This window comes from Hyaena hyaena, unplaced genomic scaffold (genome assembly GCF_003009895.1).
Source record: "Hyaena hyaena isolate Hyena2069 unplaced genomic scaffold, ASM300989v1 scaffold_388, whole genome shotgun sequence".
NCBI classification, from domain to species: domain Eukaryota; kingdom Metazoa; phylum Chordata; class Mammalia; order Carnivora; family Hyaenidae; genus Hyaena; species Hyaena hyaena.
This window is the reverse complement of record NW_024081021.1, coordinates 740,378-757,496: the sequence shown is the minus strand read 5'-3', so window position 1 is coordinate 757,496 and position 17,119 is coordinate 740,378. Positions and strand designations below refer to the sequence as shown.

At 44.5% G+C, this 17,119-nt stretch overlaps 1 protein-coding gene across 1 annotated transcript in view; it reads left to right on the top strand.

The window, feature by feature from the left end:
• Positions 1-5,687, top strand: part of DHX57 (DExH-box helicase 57) — a 58,066-nt gene extending 52,379 nt beyond the window's left edge. Inside the window, exons 22-24 of the mRNA XM_039251252.1 lie at positions 137-271; positions 3,067-3,267; positions 5,210-5,687. Of these exons, the coding sequence (XP_039107183.1) occupies positions 137-271; positions 3,067-3,267; positions 5,210-5,353 (480 nt within the window). The 3' untranslated portion in view covers positions 5,354-5,687. The remainder of the gene's footprint in view (positions 1-136; positions 272-3,066; positions 3,268-5,209) is intronic.
• The last annotated feature ends 11,432 nt before the right edge of the window (positions 5,688-17,119 follow it).

The window sequence follows — 17,119 nt, the reverse complement described above, 5'->3', positions numbered from 1 at the left end:
AGAGTACTAAATTGTTTCTCATTTAGCACTTTGTTAAATGCTCGGTTGACATCAGCTCTGACACATCTTCTGCTCAGTTTCCAGTGGAGGTATATATACATCATGTGTGTGTGTTCTGTGAATACCTGTTGTTTAGGTGAAAAGCCCCGAAGGGAAATTTCACAAGACCAGCACCGGAGCTGTCAGGATGCAGCCCAAGTCAGAGGAGCTGAAGTTTGTCACCAAGAACGATGGATATGTGCACATCCATCCGTCCTCGGTGAACTATCAGGTCGGAATGGCGGGCGTACTCACGTTGCATGGGGCGGGCCTGGGGGGAGCACACAGCCGCGTCTAGTCAGCAGACCTCGTGGGGAAGGTTGGATAAGCATGAACACACTGGAAACTGGACTGTGTTTGGAAAGACTGTTTCCATTTCACAAAAATTTTAGATACAAAAAACATGCTCAAGCCTACTTTCAAATGTAAGCTTGTGTCTGCAGTGGTGACTTGGGCAGTCAGGATGAAATTGCACCCCGAAATCCACGCCTTATGAGGGGGGGAAGGACTGTGCTTGCTGCTGGCGTGCCCTCCCTTCCCACCCCCTCCTGCCTGCCGCTGACACCCTGTCCTCACACCCAACCCGAGTCACCAGAAGCGATGTGTGACCCTTTGGGGTCCACCCCCAGCCCTCCTCCCACCCTACTTGTGTAGTATTAGACACTGCTAGCCTCCCATCCTCTTGAAACCGTCTGTGATGTGTTCTTGCTCCTGAAATACCACTTTCTTCTCTCTCTGATCACCACAGATGCCTCTTTTACTGATTTCTCTTCCTTTGCTCTGAAATAGTGCTCTGTTGGGGCACCTGGGTGGCTCAGTCAGTTAAGCAACCGACTTCAGCTCAGGTCATGATCTCACAGTACGTGGGTTCAAGCCCCACATCGGGCTCTGTGCTGACATCCAGCTCAGAGCCTGGAGCCTGCTTCCGATTCTGTGTCTCCCTCTCTCTCTGACCCTCCCCGTTCACGCTCTCTCTCTCTCTCTCTCTCTCTCTCAGAAATAAATAAAAAACATTAAAATTTTTTTTTCAACTTTAAAAAAAAAATAGTGCTCTGTCCCTGGTCCTCATTTTCTCAGGGCGGTGTGCTTACTCTTCCCGGACCCACAACGCACAACACTGTGGTGCCAAACCACCCCCTGCGGCTGTCACAGAGGCCCCGCTCGCTCTCTGCGCCTGGGCTTGTCCTGAGCTCTCCTGCTGGAAGTCCCCAACCAGACGCCTGCCAGGCACCTCAAACTCCTGCTCTCCCCCTTGGCTCTTCTCTCCTGGGCACCCTGTCTCGCAAATGGCACGTTCCCAGGCGGAAAGGTGCGCTCACAGAGGCCCTGCCCCTCTTCGCCTTGCTAGGTCCCTCCGGGTGCCGGGCCCCAGCAGTTCCTCCTTTAACGCGCTCAGATGCGCCTGCGCCCCTCTCCCCACTGCCCCTGCCTCAGTTCAACCCCAGCATCCGTCTCTTGCCTACAGTGCTGTAATGATCTGACCGCTGGTCCTTTCTCTTTGACCTTTTACAGTACTGCTGCCGGAATTCGGTCATGTCATCCCCTTGCTTAAAACTCTTCATATATGGAGGCTCCTACATACTCTCATCTGACCCTTCCCGCCCGCCTTGTCCCCCACCATTCCTCCCTCCGTCATTCTGCGCGCCATGACACACAACACACTCCCTCGGAGCCGGGAACGACACTCCCATTCTCCGCCGGCTCCTGCCTGTCCTTGGAGCTTCCATTAAAAACCACCTCCCCGGGGTCCCTTCCCCTCTAAGTTGCTCTTTACTTCTGTTCCACCAGCATGAGGTGTGCATTTTGTCCGCTGTGCACTTATCCCATTATTTTATGGTTTGTGGTACATCTTCTTCACGGAATCATGAAATTCCTAGACTGGAAGTGTGTTCATTTTTATGTCCTCGACGGCTGGCCTGGCCCCTGGCCTAAAGCCGATGCTCAAGAAAGCTCTGAGGGGAGATGGAGGAAAAGGGGACAGGCGGACGGAGGAAGAGGGTCAGAAGTGTTAGGGCTGCTCAGCCCCCTGGAACTACTGAGTGACGTGCCAGCAAAGCATGAAAAGCGCTTCTGAGAGCCCAGAAGAGTTTGAGGACCAGGGGTCTGAGTTAGAGCCACCCCTCTTCCGAGTTTACCGTGACATTTGTGCAGTCCATTCATTCGGTATCTAGCAGCGCCCCCTCTGTGCTGGGCCCGGTTATGGGTGGATGAACTAGACAGACAGGGTCCTCTGCCCTCGGGAGCTTACGTCCTGCTGAGGAAGACAGGCAAGAAACACATCATCTCAGGTTAGTGACAAATGCTGTCAAGAGAAATAGAACAGAATAAGAGATTTTAGGAGTGATAGGAGAGGGGCCGTTTTGCCCAGAGTGGTCAGGGAAGAACATTCCAGCAGGGAAAATCAGTGCGAGAGCGGCAGATGTCTGGGGACAAGCAGGCACAGGTCTGGTTGTGTGGGACCCTGGAGGCTAAGGTACGGATTTGAGATTTTATTCTTGGGAAGTCACTGGAAGGTTTTGCTTCTGAAAGATAATGGTGGCTGCCAGGTGGGAAAGAGACCGTGAAGATGCAAAACAGGAGCCGGGTGAGCACTCAGGAAGCCAGTGGGCTGTGTGAGCCGATGAGGCTTGGGCTAAGCTGTAGCTATGGCAGTGGAGATTGTATTTTAAAAAAAAAACCAACAGGACTTCGTGATCTTTTCGATGGAGAGAGGGGAAAGAGTAGTCGATGGCTTCTCAGTTGGGACACGAACATCCAGGAAGGGTGACATCATTTACTGAGTCGGAGGGGGGCTGGGAAGGAGAGGAAAAATCAAGAATTCCTTTGAGCATAAGTTTGAGATGCTTTTCAGGTGTCCCAAGTGAGACATCAAGAAGGCAGTCGCGTGTACAAGCCTGGCCTCGGGGGGAAAGGTTCGGGCCTGAGACCGTCCTGGGAGCCATGAATGGCCAGGTGGTGCTTCAGTCCGGGGAATGGGCGAAGTCCCCGCAGGTTGCCAGTGTCCTCATCTGAGGTTTCCTGTTCCAGGTCAGACACTTTGACAGCCCCTACCTGGTGTACCACGAAAAGATCAAAACCAGCCGGGTGTTCATCCGAGACTGCAGCATGGTGTCCGTGTACCCGCTCGTGCTGTTCGGGGGCGGCCAAGTGGGCGTGCAGCTTCAGAGGGGAGCGTTTGTCGTGTCCTTGGACGACGGCTGGATCCGTTTCGCAGCTGCCTCCCACCAGGTACGGGCTGGCGGGCCGGGCTAGGACGCACAGGCCCCGGGGCGCGTCCCTGCAGGGACTGAGGACAGCAGGGGGAACGGAGAGAGGGTCCTGGGCCGCCGCGGGAGGCCGGGCCTGCAGCCTCAGGGAGAGCCCGGGACGTGCACCGGGAGGGGAGCCCAGGACGGGGTGGTGTGGAAGGCTTCGGCCCGAAGCTGCGGGTGCGATGTTGGACCTTCCTGCCTGTTCAGCAAGTAACACTGCTCTCCAAAGAAAAACCCAGAAATACAGATGAGCAAAAGTAAATAAAAATCGCCCTGATTCCACCACTACCATTAAAAAAAGAAGAGGTAATGGACCTGAGTTATTTATTCTCGGGTCTCACGTGTTCACTATTGGAGCCTCTGCAGAAACCTTTAAGGCAGCGTATACGTTTAACATGTGTTATCAGGTAGAGATCTCAGACAGCAAGCAGGAACGCCAACGCAGACCTTAAAGGGAATTTACTGGCACAGTGAACTGTAACATCTAAAGCTGCGCAGTACAATGAAAATACGTGAGCCACATGTAACTCCAGATTTTCCAGTAGCCACATTTAAAAAACAAAATAGGTGCAGTTCATCTTTATTTTATTTAACCTAACACATCTAAAAAGTTTTACTTTCAACATGCCATCAGTATAAGGATGTATTGAGAGATTTAAAAAAATTTTTAACATTTATTCATTTTTGAGAGACAGAACAGAGCATGAGCAGGGGAGGGCCAGAGAGAGAGGGAGACAGAATCCAAAGCAGGCTCCAGGCTCTGAGCTGTCAGCACAGAGCCCGATGTGGGGCTCAAACCCACTGACCGCAAGATCATGACCTGAGCCGAAGTCGGACACTCAACCCACTGAGCTGCCCAGGTGCCTCGCGATATGTCTCTTTATATACGAGGTGTAAACCCTCACCGCACATCTCAGTTTGAAGCAGCCGTTAGAGGAGCCACCTGTGACGAGTGGCCGCTGCGCTGCACAGCACAGGGCCGGAAGGCCAGGCAGCTCAGGGACAGAGGCTCATCTGTAGCAGCATGCCGTCCACTGTCTGGAAGGGGAGACATGAAACCTCCTCTCTTAAGCCAGTTATTGTGGCCAAAGGAGTGTCGTAAACTGTAAGGCCCGGGTTACCTGAGCCACGCACTGTGGCAGAGCTCCAGGCACGAGCCTGTTTGAGTTCTGTCCAAGTGCAGACTGCGCGGTTGCCAGACAGCAGGGGAGGGGCAAAGCATGCCGGGAAGACCTCTCCCGCGCCCGCTCCAGCAGCAGCACGAGCAGAATGCCACAAAGAGCGTGGAGCTATTTCTCCCCACCAAAACATAAAATGTATCCCAAAACTAGAGATTTTTTGGTTTAGCATCTGTCATTAATTCTCTATTTTCCTGCTTCTCCTCTTGGAGCAAATTATAAAAGTTGACCAGACTTTAATATGGAGAAACTATGTAAAAGCCATTTTTCTAGATTTAATCTTCTCTTTAAATGAGATGTGGGCATTGAGTGAACGTTCCTATAGCTGCATCAAGAAATTTTAAATTTTTTGTTTTATGTTTTATTTATTTTTGAGAGCAAGAGAGAGCATGAGTGGAGGAGGGTCAGAGAGCGAGGGAGACACAATCTGAAACAGGCTCCAGGCTCTGAGCTGTCAGCACAGAGCCCGACGCGGGGCTCGAACTCACAGACTGTAAGATCATGACCTGAGCTGAAGTCAGACGCTTAACGGACCGAGCCACACAGGTGCCCCCCGTTAAGAAATTTTAGAAGCACTTTTTGAATAAATTGTGTTTAGTTTCTCCTTCCCCACCCCACGGAGGTAAAATTAATACCAGAAATCTAGAATAATGATCATCATCACTGGGACGTGTCCTATAATAACCTCCCCTCCCCCGTTACCCCAAGCACTGCTTACATACATTGCAACTTTCATTTTAGGTGGCTGAATTAGTAAAGGAACTTCGTTGTGAACTTGACCAGCTCCTCCAGGATAAGATAAAAAACCCGAGCATAGATCTGTGTTCGTGTCCTCGAGGATCCCGGATCATCAGCACGATTGTGAAACTTGTCACCACACAGTGAAGCTCGGTCTTAGGAGAGTGCTTGCCCCTCCCCTTCCTCTTGCTCACCTGGGAAGTAACAGCAGCACCTCTACCTCCAGCCAGGCCCTGAGCTGGGGCTGCCCGGGTGAAGGTGAAGGAGCAGGAGCCCCGGCTGCCCAGTCAGCCAGGGTGCAGTGCACCCCAGAGGGGCCTTCCCAACGAACCGGGGCTCCCAGCACAATCTGGAGTGTGGGCGTGAGGCGGTGGAAAAACCAGCTTGCTTGTCTTTTTCTCTGGGACTGTCCTGGAATGAATGAAATTCACCCAGTAATACACAAGTGAATGTTTAATACAATTCTGTTTTATTCTATGTAGTTTTTTCTCCTGCTTTTTACTGGGGTGAGGGAGGAGCATGAGGAGAAATAACGAATCTTTTTCTCTATCAGAACTGTTCGTCTGAAAGAGGTTAGAACAGAAGGAAGAGGACAAAAAAAAAAAAAAAAAGAATCATGTGAGCAAGAAAAATTAAAATTTCATTTTAGGCTATTGGCTACAGCAAACGTGACTTGTGAGGGATTTTTATTTTTACTCATTAAAGGTCAGCCTAAAAAAAACAAACTTGAAGAGCTCTTGTTTATTACAATGCAAGCTGGTCTCATCATTAACATTCTTATTCTTACAGGCAGAACAGTCTAGGTGTCTTCATGCTGTTTTAGGTTTTCCATTTAGGATCTCTGCTCTCTCTCAGGAGCGATCTAATGGCCACCCTCCTCGTTACCCAAAGGGGAATTTTGATGGTGTTCTCAGAGCAGAGTTGGCACAGTCAACGTAGAAAAGGTTGCCATGCTAGTGTCAGATTTACAGCCATAAAAATATCTTCCACGGGACTGCTTATTTTCAACCACCACTTAGGTGAATGGGGAGCCTGCGTTTTGAAAAACCATGAATACATGTACATTACCTCTGGACATTTTTCAGCGTGGCCAGGAAGACTCCTGCAGGGCTGAGTAGAAAAAAAATATTCTTGTGTTTGTCTAGCACTCAGGTAGACTCACTATAGATTTCACACTAGAGAGAGAATTCAAATGAATCAGCAAAACCACTGCAGTGAAGGGCTGTCACTTTTTAAAGGATTTCTGTTCAGTTTTCAGAAAACCTCCAAGACTGTCCAAAACAGTCATTATCAAGCTTGTTTAAAGTTGGTGCACTTGAGGAGCTGAGGTTCTAAATAGTATTTTTAAAAGACATTAATTCAGGGGCGCCTGGGTGGCTTAGTCGGTTAAGCGTCCGACTTTCGCTTTGGTCATGATCTCGTGGTTTGTGGGTTTGAGCCCTGCTTTTGGCTCTGTGCTGACTGCCTGCTCTGAGCCTGGAGCCTGTTTCAGTCTGTGACTCCCTCTCTCTCTGACCCTCCCCTGCTCACGCTGTGTCTCTCTCCTCTCCTAAAATAAATAAAAAAAAAAAAAAAGAAAAGACATTAATTCATGTCATCACTTTAAATAAAAGACACACACATGCACGGCACCCACAGCACTCAAGCTCTGACTTGCTGTGGAAACAGGGCTCCCATTGCAGAACTGCTCAGGCGAAATGAAGGGGAAAACTGCCCTAACTCTCTAACACATTTCTTTAAACCAGTGTGGACTCGGTATTGTGGTGCAGCTCATGCTGGCTGCCTGGGCTGGAGTCATCAGCCCAGGTGGACCTGCGGCTTTCAACACAAGTCCGCAGCATAGCATCCAGCAAGGAGGTAGTTAACAAAACCTTCCATCCAGAAGCTGAGAAATCTCTCCCCTCGGGGCAAGTCATCGTGGGCTGGTCGCTTGCAGCCATGCACAGATGCACAAGTCATTTTACAGATGGGCCAGAATGTGGAAAAGACTGGGAAGCCTGGACTGAAGACTCTGAATGATAAAAATCCTCACCCCCAAAACTAAACTTCTTAAGCCCCATCACTAACATTATGAGATAAATGAAACAGAATTACTTCTTTGCGATTAACGATCAGAATGCAGTGTAGCAAGCATTTCGAGGTGACACTGGATTTCTAAGCCCCAACAAGAGGGTTAGCATTGGGGCACCTGGGTGGCTCTGTTGGTTAAGCCTCTGAGTCTTGATTTCAGCTCAGGTCATGATCTCGCGGTTCATGGGTTTGAGGACCACATTGGGTGAGCTGGAGCCCTGCCCCTCTCTCTCTCTCTCTCTCTCTCTCTCTCTCTCTGTCTTTCTCCCCCCCTCACCTCCCTCACCCCCAGATTGATTCTCTCACTGTCTCTCTGCCCCTTGCTTACTCGTGCCCTCTCTCTTTCAAAGAAAAAAAAATCAATTTACTGGATTTTTCCTCCTGTGTTTCAACATATGGCAACAAAAGACAGTAAGCAGTTTGTTTGAAAAGCCAACTTCCTATAAATACCAACAATGTAAATCATTGGGTTATTATTATTCCCCATGCAGAAAATGCAGTTACTGCTGCGTCCTCCAACCTAGGCTTTACTGAAAATGGACTGAAAGAGTTAATTTTCCTTCCAGGGTGAATGAACTTATTTTATAAAGGGGAAATTATCTGGGACTCAAAATAGGATAATGCAGCCAAAAAGACTCATTTTCTTCATGAGAGTCCCCTTTTAATAAGTTTGCCTCATTCCATCCTTGGGTTTCAAATGGTTTCAAAGTATCTGTTAACCTTTTAAGTAAGACTTTATTTGTCCATGTCCTGTCTAATACAGGACCTTATCATGGCCAAGGACTATAAAGAGGTTTTCTCACAGGAGAAAATATAGATTTTGCTTCTTTTAAGCCAGTGGTTCTCAACTAGAGGCAATTTTGCCTCCCAGGGGACATTTGGCAATATCTGGAGATGGCACAGATGAGTGGGGGTTTTGGAGTGTACTCCTGGCATATAGTGGTTAGAAGCCAGAGATGCTGCTAAATATCCTATAATGCACAGGAGCCACCCCCCCCCACCAAAACAACAAATGATCCAGTTCACAATGTCAGTAGTGCCAAGGTGGCGAAAATCTATTTAAACAAAATGAGATAGGTAACCACTTAAAAAGTCTGGCTATTAATTACTAGTCAGATATAAATTATGCCCAGAGATGTCTCTGAAAGCTATGCCCACAGCAACTCTAATAAACATGTTCTGTGTGAATAAGAGCTTATGAGTCCATCACGTTGTTACCAAAATACAGAGTACTTGGGGCGTTTGGGGGGCTCAGCCAGTTAAGCATCTGACTCTGGATTTCGGCTCTGGTCATGATCTCACAGTTGGTGAGATCAAGCCCCTTGTTGGGCTCTGTGCTCATAGCTCCCGGAGCCTGCTTGGGATTCTCTCTCCCTCTCTCAGTCCCTACCCCACCTCCAAATAAATAAATAAACTTTAAAAAAAATAAAAAGGAAAATACAATTTGCATGTGACACTAATACTGCTAACATTTTCCACTACAAAACTCAAGTTCTCACACTCAGGTCCACATTACGATGTTTGAAATACACACACATACACACACGCATGCACATGAATGCGTGCACGCACGTGCACACACACACTCTTACCTTATCTTTATGTTATTTGGACAGAGTCCAACCTAGCAGAGTTTGGTCGATATGGTAAAACTCAAATAGGGTTTTTAAAAAGAGGGAAAGGAGGATGGGAGTATATAGCTCTATAGATAGATGACTATAAAATGCTGAACATAAAGCTTAACTAGGAACTATAATTTCGAGGCTCAGTAACCCTTCTCCTATAGTTTGAACAGAAAAAACAAATCAGTTGGTTTTAGGACTTGATTATTAGCCAGCTTACCAGACTAAATGTCAAAGATGCATTATGCTCTTTAGAAGTCCGATGTCTTTACAAATCAAGGGCCATATTATACATGGGCACCAAGGGACTATCCCATAAGAGGAGGAAACTAATCCATTGATTATAGACCCAATGCAAAACAATTTGTAATTATAGACATTTTTGTGAATGCTGCCCTTCTGTCTCTGAAATTCACCTATGCACTTTCCTGTTTAAACTCCAGCTGCCCCCATTATTTCTAGCCCATAAATCTTTATACCATCCTTTTCCACAGGAAGCATGGCTAAGATGGATTAATTGAGGCCTGCAATCTGATTAGTTAACAGGGAGGCTGACTGCCCAGTTTATAACTAATGTGTGCTAGTTTGAGACCCAAATTGGGGTTACAGGAAATCCTCCCACACTTATGCTCGTAATTTCAATATAACCAACTTATTTTAAGCTGATGCTATGTGCCAGCCACCCGAGGAATTCAGGATACAAGGATAAACTGGGACACAGGAGAAACAATAGAGAAATAAAATTTACTTCAATAAATTCAATCAAGAACATAAATTGCCCCTGCAAGAGCCTCTGAAGGTGGTTGTTGTTGTTATTTTTTAATGTTTTATTTATTTCTAGGAGAGAGAGAGAGACAACGTGAGCAGGGAAGGGTCAGAGAGAGAGGGAGTCACAGACTGAAACAGGCTCCAGGCTCTGAGCTGGCAGTCAGCACAGAGCCCGACGTGGGGCCCGAACCCATGAACCGCGAGATCATGACCTAAGCGAAAGTCGGACACTTAACCAACTAAGCCACCCAGGCGCCCCTGAAGGTTGTTTTTTTTTAAACTAGACACTTGTATGTTGAAATTAAAAGGAAAGTCACTGAGGTGTCTTGCTGGCTTAGTCAGAAAAGCATGCAACTCTTGATCTGAGTTGTGAGTTCCAGCCCCACACTGGGTATAGAGATTACTTAAATAAATAAAACTTTTAAAAAGGGGTTACTAATGACTTTGACAACACCTCTAATTCCATTTTGTTGTTGCTGTTTATTTTGAGATAGAGTGTGCACTGGAGGGGCAGAGAGAGAGGGAAAGAGAGAGAATTCCAAGTAGGCTCCTCACCGTCAGCCCAACCAGCACAGGGCTTGAACTAGTGAACCGTAAGATCATGAGTTGAGCTGAAATCAAGAGTCAGATGCTTAACAGAGCCACTCAAGCGCCCCATCTAAGTCTGCTTTTTAAGGCTCTCATCTCATTCAGCAATTAGGTATGCTTCTTTCAACACTGTAAAGGGAAGAGGGTGAAGAAGGGGGAGAATGAACAAATGAATGAATGAATGAATGAAATATTGTGAGCAACTTCTGCATATTACCAAAAAAGCTGTAGGAAATAAATTTTTTAAGGGGAAGGGAGTGGAGTGAGAAGGGGGAGAATGAATGAATATGTAGATAGGTAGATAGATAGATGATAGATATTGTGAGCAACTTCTGCATATTACCAAAGAAGCTATAGGGAATAAATTTATGGCCTACTCCTTCTTCAAAATGTATTTGGGTGTGTCAAGTAAAGAAAGAGGAACTCAAAAATGTGTGTAAAATAAATGACTTCAGCAAGGCTGTGGGATGCAAGATCAATATACAAAACTCAACTACTTCTATATAGTAGCAATCAATCCTTCAAAAATGAAATTAAGAACCCGATTCCATTCACAATAGCATAAAAACTACCTAGGTATAAATTTAACAAAAGAAGTATAACATTTGCACATTGAAAACCACTTCTGTAAGAAAATTAAAAATTTAAATAAAGAGACATTCTAGTTCATGGAACAGAAGATTCAATATTATCAAGATGACAACTCTCTTCAAGTTGATGCATAGATGCAACAGAATCTCACAGGCAATCTTTTCAGAAAATGACAACCTCATCCAAAATTTATATGGAAATGTAAAGGGTCAGAATACTCGATCTTTAAGAACAAAGTTGGAGGACTTATGCTTAGAGATATCAAATTTTACTGGAAAGCTATAGGAATATGTGTTACTAACGTAAGGGCAGGCCTATATGTCACTGGAACAAAACTATAAGCCCAGAAATAAGCTCTTCCAATTTAGGATAGACTGATTTCTTTTTCCTTTTTTAATTTACATCCAAGTTAGTTAGCATATAGTGCAACAATGATTTCAGGAGTAGATTCCTTAATGTCCCTTACCCATTTAGCCCATCCCCCACCCACAACCCCTGTTTGTTCTCCATATTTAAGATTCTCTTAGGTTTTGTCCCCCTCCCTGTTTTTATATTATTTTTGCTTCCCTTCCTTTATGTTTCTCTGTTTTGTATCTTAAAGTCTTGTATGAATGAAGTCAAATGATATTTGTCTTTCTCTGACTAATTTCGCTTGGCATAATACCCTCTAGTTCCATCCACATAGGTGCAAATGGCAAGATTTCATTCTTTCTGATTGCCGAGTAATACTCGTGTGTGTGTGTGTGTGTGTGTGTGTGTGTGTATACACCACATCTTCTTTATCCATTCATCCGTTGGTGGACATTTGGGCTCTTTCCATACTTTGGCTATTGTCAATAGTGCTGCTATACAAGCTGGGGTGCGTTTGCCCCTTCGAAACTGCACACCTGTATCCCTTGGATAAATACCTAGTAGTGCACTTGCTGGATCATAGGGTAGCTCTATTTTTAATGTTTTGAGGAACCTCCATACTGTTTTCCAGAGTGGCTGCACCAGTTTGATTCCCGCCAGCACTGCAAAAGAGATTCTCTTTCTCTGCATCATCACCAACATCTGTTGTTGCCTGAGTTGTTAGTGTTAGCCATTCTGACAGGTGTGAGGTGGTATCTCATTATGGTTTTGATTTGTTGTATATCCCTGATGATGAGTGATGTTGATCATTTTTTCATGTGTCAGTTGGCCATCTGGATGTCTTCATTGGAGAAGTGTCTATTCATTTCTTTTGCCCCTTTCTTTACTGGATTATTTGTTTTTTGGGTGTTGACTTTGATAAGTTCTTTATAGATTTTGGATACTAACCCTTTAACTGGTATGTTATTTGCAAATATCTTCTCCCATTCCGTCAGTTGCCTTTTAGTTTTGCTGATTGTTTCCTTTGCCGTGTAGAAGATTTTTATCTTGATGAGGTCCTAATAGTTCATTTTTGCTTTTGTTTCCCTTGCCTCTGGAGACATGTTGAGTAAGAAGTTGCTGTGGCCAAGGTCAAAGAGGTTTTTGCCTGCTTTCTCCTCAAGGACTTTGATGGCTTCCTGCCTTACATTTTGAGCTTATTTTTGTGTATGGTGTAAGAAAGTGGTCCAGGTTCATTTTTCCACATGTCACCATCCAATTTTCCCAGCACCACTTGCTGAAGAGACTGTCTTGATTCCATTGGATATTCTTTCCTGCTTTGTCAAAGATGAGTTGGCCATACATTTATGGGTCCATTTCTGGGTTCTCTATTCTGTTCCATTGATCTGAGTGTCTGTTTTTGTGCCATATGATAGACTGATTTTTAACAAAAGTACCAAGGCAATTCAATGGAGAAATAAGTCTTTTCAACAAATGATACTAGAATAATTGGATATCCTCATGCAAAAGATGAATTTGGACCCTGACTTCACACCATACACATTTACTCAAAATGGAATATAAACCTAAATTTAAAAGCTAATTTTTTTAATGTTTATTTATTTTTGAGAGAGACAGACAGACAGAGCATGAATGGGGGAGGGGCAGAGAGAGAAGGAGACACAGAACTCGAAGCAGGATCCAGACTCCCAGCTATCAGCACAGAACCTGATGCAGGGCTCGAACCCACGAACTGTAAGATCATGACCTGAGCCGAAGTTGAGCGCTTAACCAACTGAGACACCCAGGCACAGCTAAAAGCTAATTAAATATTTTAAAAGAAAACAGAAAATCTATATGACCTTAGGTTAGTTCTTAGCCACGAATACTAAAAGCATGATCCACGAAAGAACAAAAAAATGATAAATCATACTTAGTCAACTTCTTAAACTTCTGAAGTTCAAAAACATCACTAAGAAAATACAAGACAAGGTGGCTCACTCAGTTAAGTCTCCCAACTCTTGATTTCAGCTCAGGTCAGGATCTCATGGTTTGTGAGATTGAGCCCTACCTTGGGCTCTGCGCTGACAGCACAGAGCCTGCTTAGAATTCTGTCTCCCTCTCTCCTCTCCTCCCCCATTCTCTTGTGCCCCCGTATATTTCAATATTACTTATATCTAGAATATATAAAGAATACAACTCAATTTTTAAAATGGGCAAAATATTTGAGTAAATATTCCACCAAAGATATACAAATGGCCAATAAGCTCATGAAAAGATGCTCAACATCATTAGTCATTAGAGAAATGCAAATGAAAACCACAATGAGACACTACTTCATAACCTCTAGAATCACACGCAATAACAAGAGTGCAGAGAAGGTGGAACTCTCATACTATGCTGATGGAATGTAAAATGGTACAGCCACATTAGGAAGTAGCTTGAGTTTCCTAGAAAGTTAGATATAATTTATCATATAACCCAGCAACTGCACTCCTGGGTATTTCACGTAAGAGAAACGAACACATATGTCTGCACAGAGACTTTTAACAAATGTTCACAGCAGCATTATTCGTAATAGCCCCAAACTGGAAACAACCCAAATATCCATGGTGAATGAATAAACAAAAGGCAGTATATTCACAATAGAATATTATTTAGTAATAAAAAAGAGCCTCTGACACATGCTACAACATGGGTAAACTTCAAAAACACTATGCTAAGTGAAAGAAGCCAAACACAAAGACCACATATGGTGTGATTCCATTCATATGAAATGTACAAAAACACCAAACCTATGGATACAGAAAGTAGAGCAGTGGTTGCCTCGGGCTGAGGCTGGGAATAGGAATTGACTACTAATGAGATAAAGAATCTGGTGGGGGTGACGGAAGTGTTTAATAAAAAAAAGCATTGTGATGATGGCTGCACAACTCTGTAAACTTACTAAAGATCGCTGAGTGACACATTTAAAGTGAATAAATTTTATCATATTAATACCGCAATAAAGTTCTTTTTAAAAAGTAATGTTGGGGTGGGGTGCCTGGGTGGCTCAGTCAGTTAAGCTCAGCTCATGGTTCGTGAGTTCGAGCCCTGCATTGGGCTCTGCACTGCTGGTGCAGAGCCTGCTTGGGATTCTTTCTCTTTCTCAAAATAAATAAGCTTAAAAGTAAAATAAAATAAAGAATTAAAAAAAAAAATGTTGGGCATCTGGCTGGCTCAGTCAGTAGAGCACATGACTCCTGATTTCAGGGTTTTGAGTTTGAGCCCCATGCTGAGTCTAGAAATTACTTAAAATCTTTAAAAATAAATAAGTAAAAAATTTAAAAATGTTGTAAGATGCTTTTAATTAAACAAAAAAAAAGTGTGGCACCTGGCTTAGTCAGAAGAGTATGCAACTCTTGATCTCGAGGTCATAAGTTAGAGCTCCACATTGGGTATAGAGATTACTAAAAAAATTAACTTAAAAAAATAGTTACTTGGGGTGCCTGGGTGGCTCAGTCAATTAAAGCATCCCACTGTTTGATTTTGGCTCAGGTCATGATCTCACGGATTTGTGAGTTTGAGCCCTGCATGGGGGCTCTGCACTGACAGTGTGGAGCCTGCATGGGATTCTCTCTCCTCTCTCTCTGCCCTTCCCTCATTTGCATGCTCTCTCTCTCTCTCCTTTCAAAATTAAATCAACTTTGGAAAAAAAGCTGATTTTAAAATAAATAATAATTTAAAAAATAATAACTTTACAGTGGAGAAACCTGACCGATACCACCGTCACCAAGTGACCGCAGTTAACCGGAAATGGGATAAATCAATATTATGTGCCTCCTTATATGATGTATTGAGAATACACTATCATTTCCAGAGTATTTCTACCCCCCCCAAAAAAATCATACACCAAATCGAATCATAAAGAAACATGAGACAACCCAAATTGAGAGTTATTCCACAAAATAAATATCAATGTCCCAAAAGTCAAAGTACTAAGGAACTATTCTAGATCAAAGGAAGGAATATAACTGAGCATGATACATGGTCAAATTTTAAAAATTGCATTTTGTTGTTTTTGGATTTTTGCAACAAAGGACACTGAAACAATCTGGATAAGGGGTGTATTAAATCGCAGCACCATATCAATGTTCATATCCTGATTCTGATGACTGTGCTATGGTTATTTAAGAAAATGTCCTCATTCTCCCACTGTGTCCATAATTTACTCTCAAACGGTTCAGGGGGATGTGGGGTGGAGGGAAATGAACACACATGCACATCCACAGAAAATACAAATGTAAAACGTTACCATTGCTGAGAGCAGACTGTATGGGAATTCTGTGTCCTGTTCTTGCAAATTTCCTGTAAATCTGAAATTATGCTAAAATAAGTAAAAAGCAGTGCATGTATGCCATAATCATAGAATTGGCAGCTACTTCCATTTGAGCAAATACTAGAAACACAAAGAAACAGGACAAAACGCTAAGAATAAGAGGTTTCCCTGGCAGAGCCAGGTCGTTTACCCTTTTTAGCATTCAGGCTTGTTTGCAGGCACACTGTTTAAACAATCGGAGGACTCAGTTGCCAAGAAACAGTCTCTGTCCCCAGCTTGTGAGTCCGACAGCAAACAAATCTACCAACATCGGTGCACCTGTCCCTGGACCAGGGCTCAAGCCGGACTGATGCTGTGGGCAGTTTCCTACATGGCTTCTCTCATCTCAAGGCCTCCCTCATTTTGCCACAATCATTTCCACACTAAATTTAATTTGTTTTTATTCCCCTTCCCCTCTTTGCTTTCTGAAGACATTCCAGCATTTGAACGGGTGAGTCTTAGTCACAAGCGGAAAGGCTACGCACTAAATGTTTTTAGGATCATGGGAACCTTAAAGTTGTGAGGTAAGGACTTCCTGTTCCCCCAAAGTTTCTCAACTGCTTTGCAAGTGTGGTCTGAGACAAACAGCATCACCATTATCTGGGAGCTTACTAGAATCGCAAATACCTGGGCCCCAACTGGGACCTACCGAGTCAGAATCCAGTGGGAGGAGGGTCCCGGAATCCGTTTTAACAAGCTCTCCAGCTGATTCCGAGATTTGCTAAAGCGTGAGAAGCGTGAGGCCTCCTCCTGTCATTAGACAACCGAGCAGGAAACAGCTGTTATCAAGCTGCCTTCCAAGACCCCATAAACCTGAATATTTTTAAAAAATGTTTAATGTTTTATTTATTTCTGAGAGAGACAGTGTGAGCAGGGGAGGGTCAGAGAGAGGGAGACACAGAATCTGAAACAGGCTCCAGTCTCTGAGCTAGCTGTCAGCACAGAGCCCAACACAGGGCTCGAACCCACGAACTGTGAGATCATGACCTGAACCGAAGTCAGATGCTCAACTGACTGAGCCACTCAGGCGCCCCTAAACCTGAATACTTTAAAGTATTTCTTCCCAAAGGTACCACTTCTTTTTTTGTCTGAATGCTAAGGGACATGCGTGACAACTGAAAGGTCTATTTGCACAGCTGAATCCCTACGGACAGAGCAGGGAGAAGGGGGAGTTCAGCCCTGTAGCAGCCTGAGCGGCCTATCCAGGTCAAAACTTGGGAAGTCTGCCCCAACCCTTGGCAGGCCAGGCTACTTCAAGGACTTCCCTAGGCTAAACCTTCCGTAAAGGGCTGTATTTTTCTGTAAATATAACCCATTTAGTTTCTGTCACGACACTCAGAACTGCCATTACGGCTCAAAAGCAGCCACAGAAAATACACCAACTAGTGGATAAGGCTGTGTTCCAACGATATTTTAATAAATGGAGGCAGCAGACTGGACCCTTTTCCTAGGGAGTCAGAGGCCTGATGTAAGCACCCTGGGGTGACTCTAGACATGGCCCTGAAAAGACACTCAAATTGATTCAAACGTTATTTCATCATCACTCAATAAACAAACAAACATTTTAAAACAGACACATACAGTTAG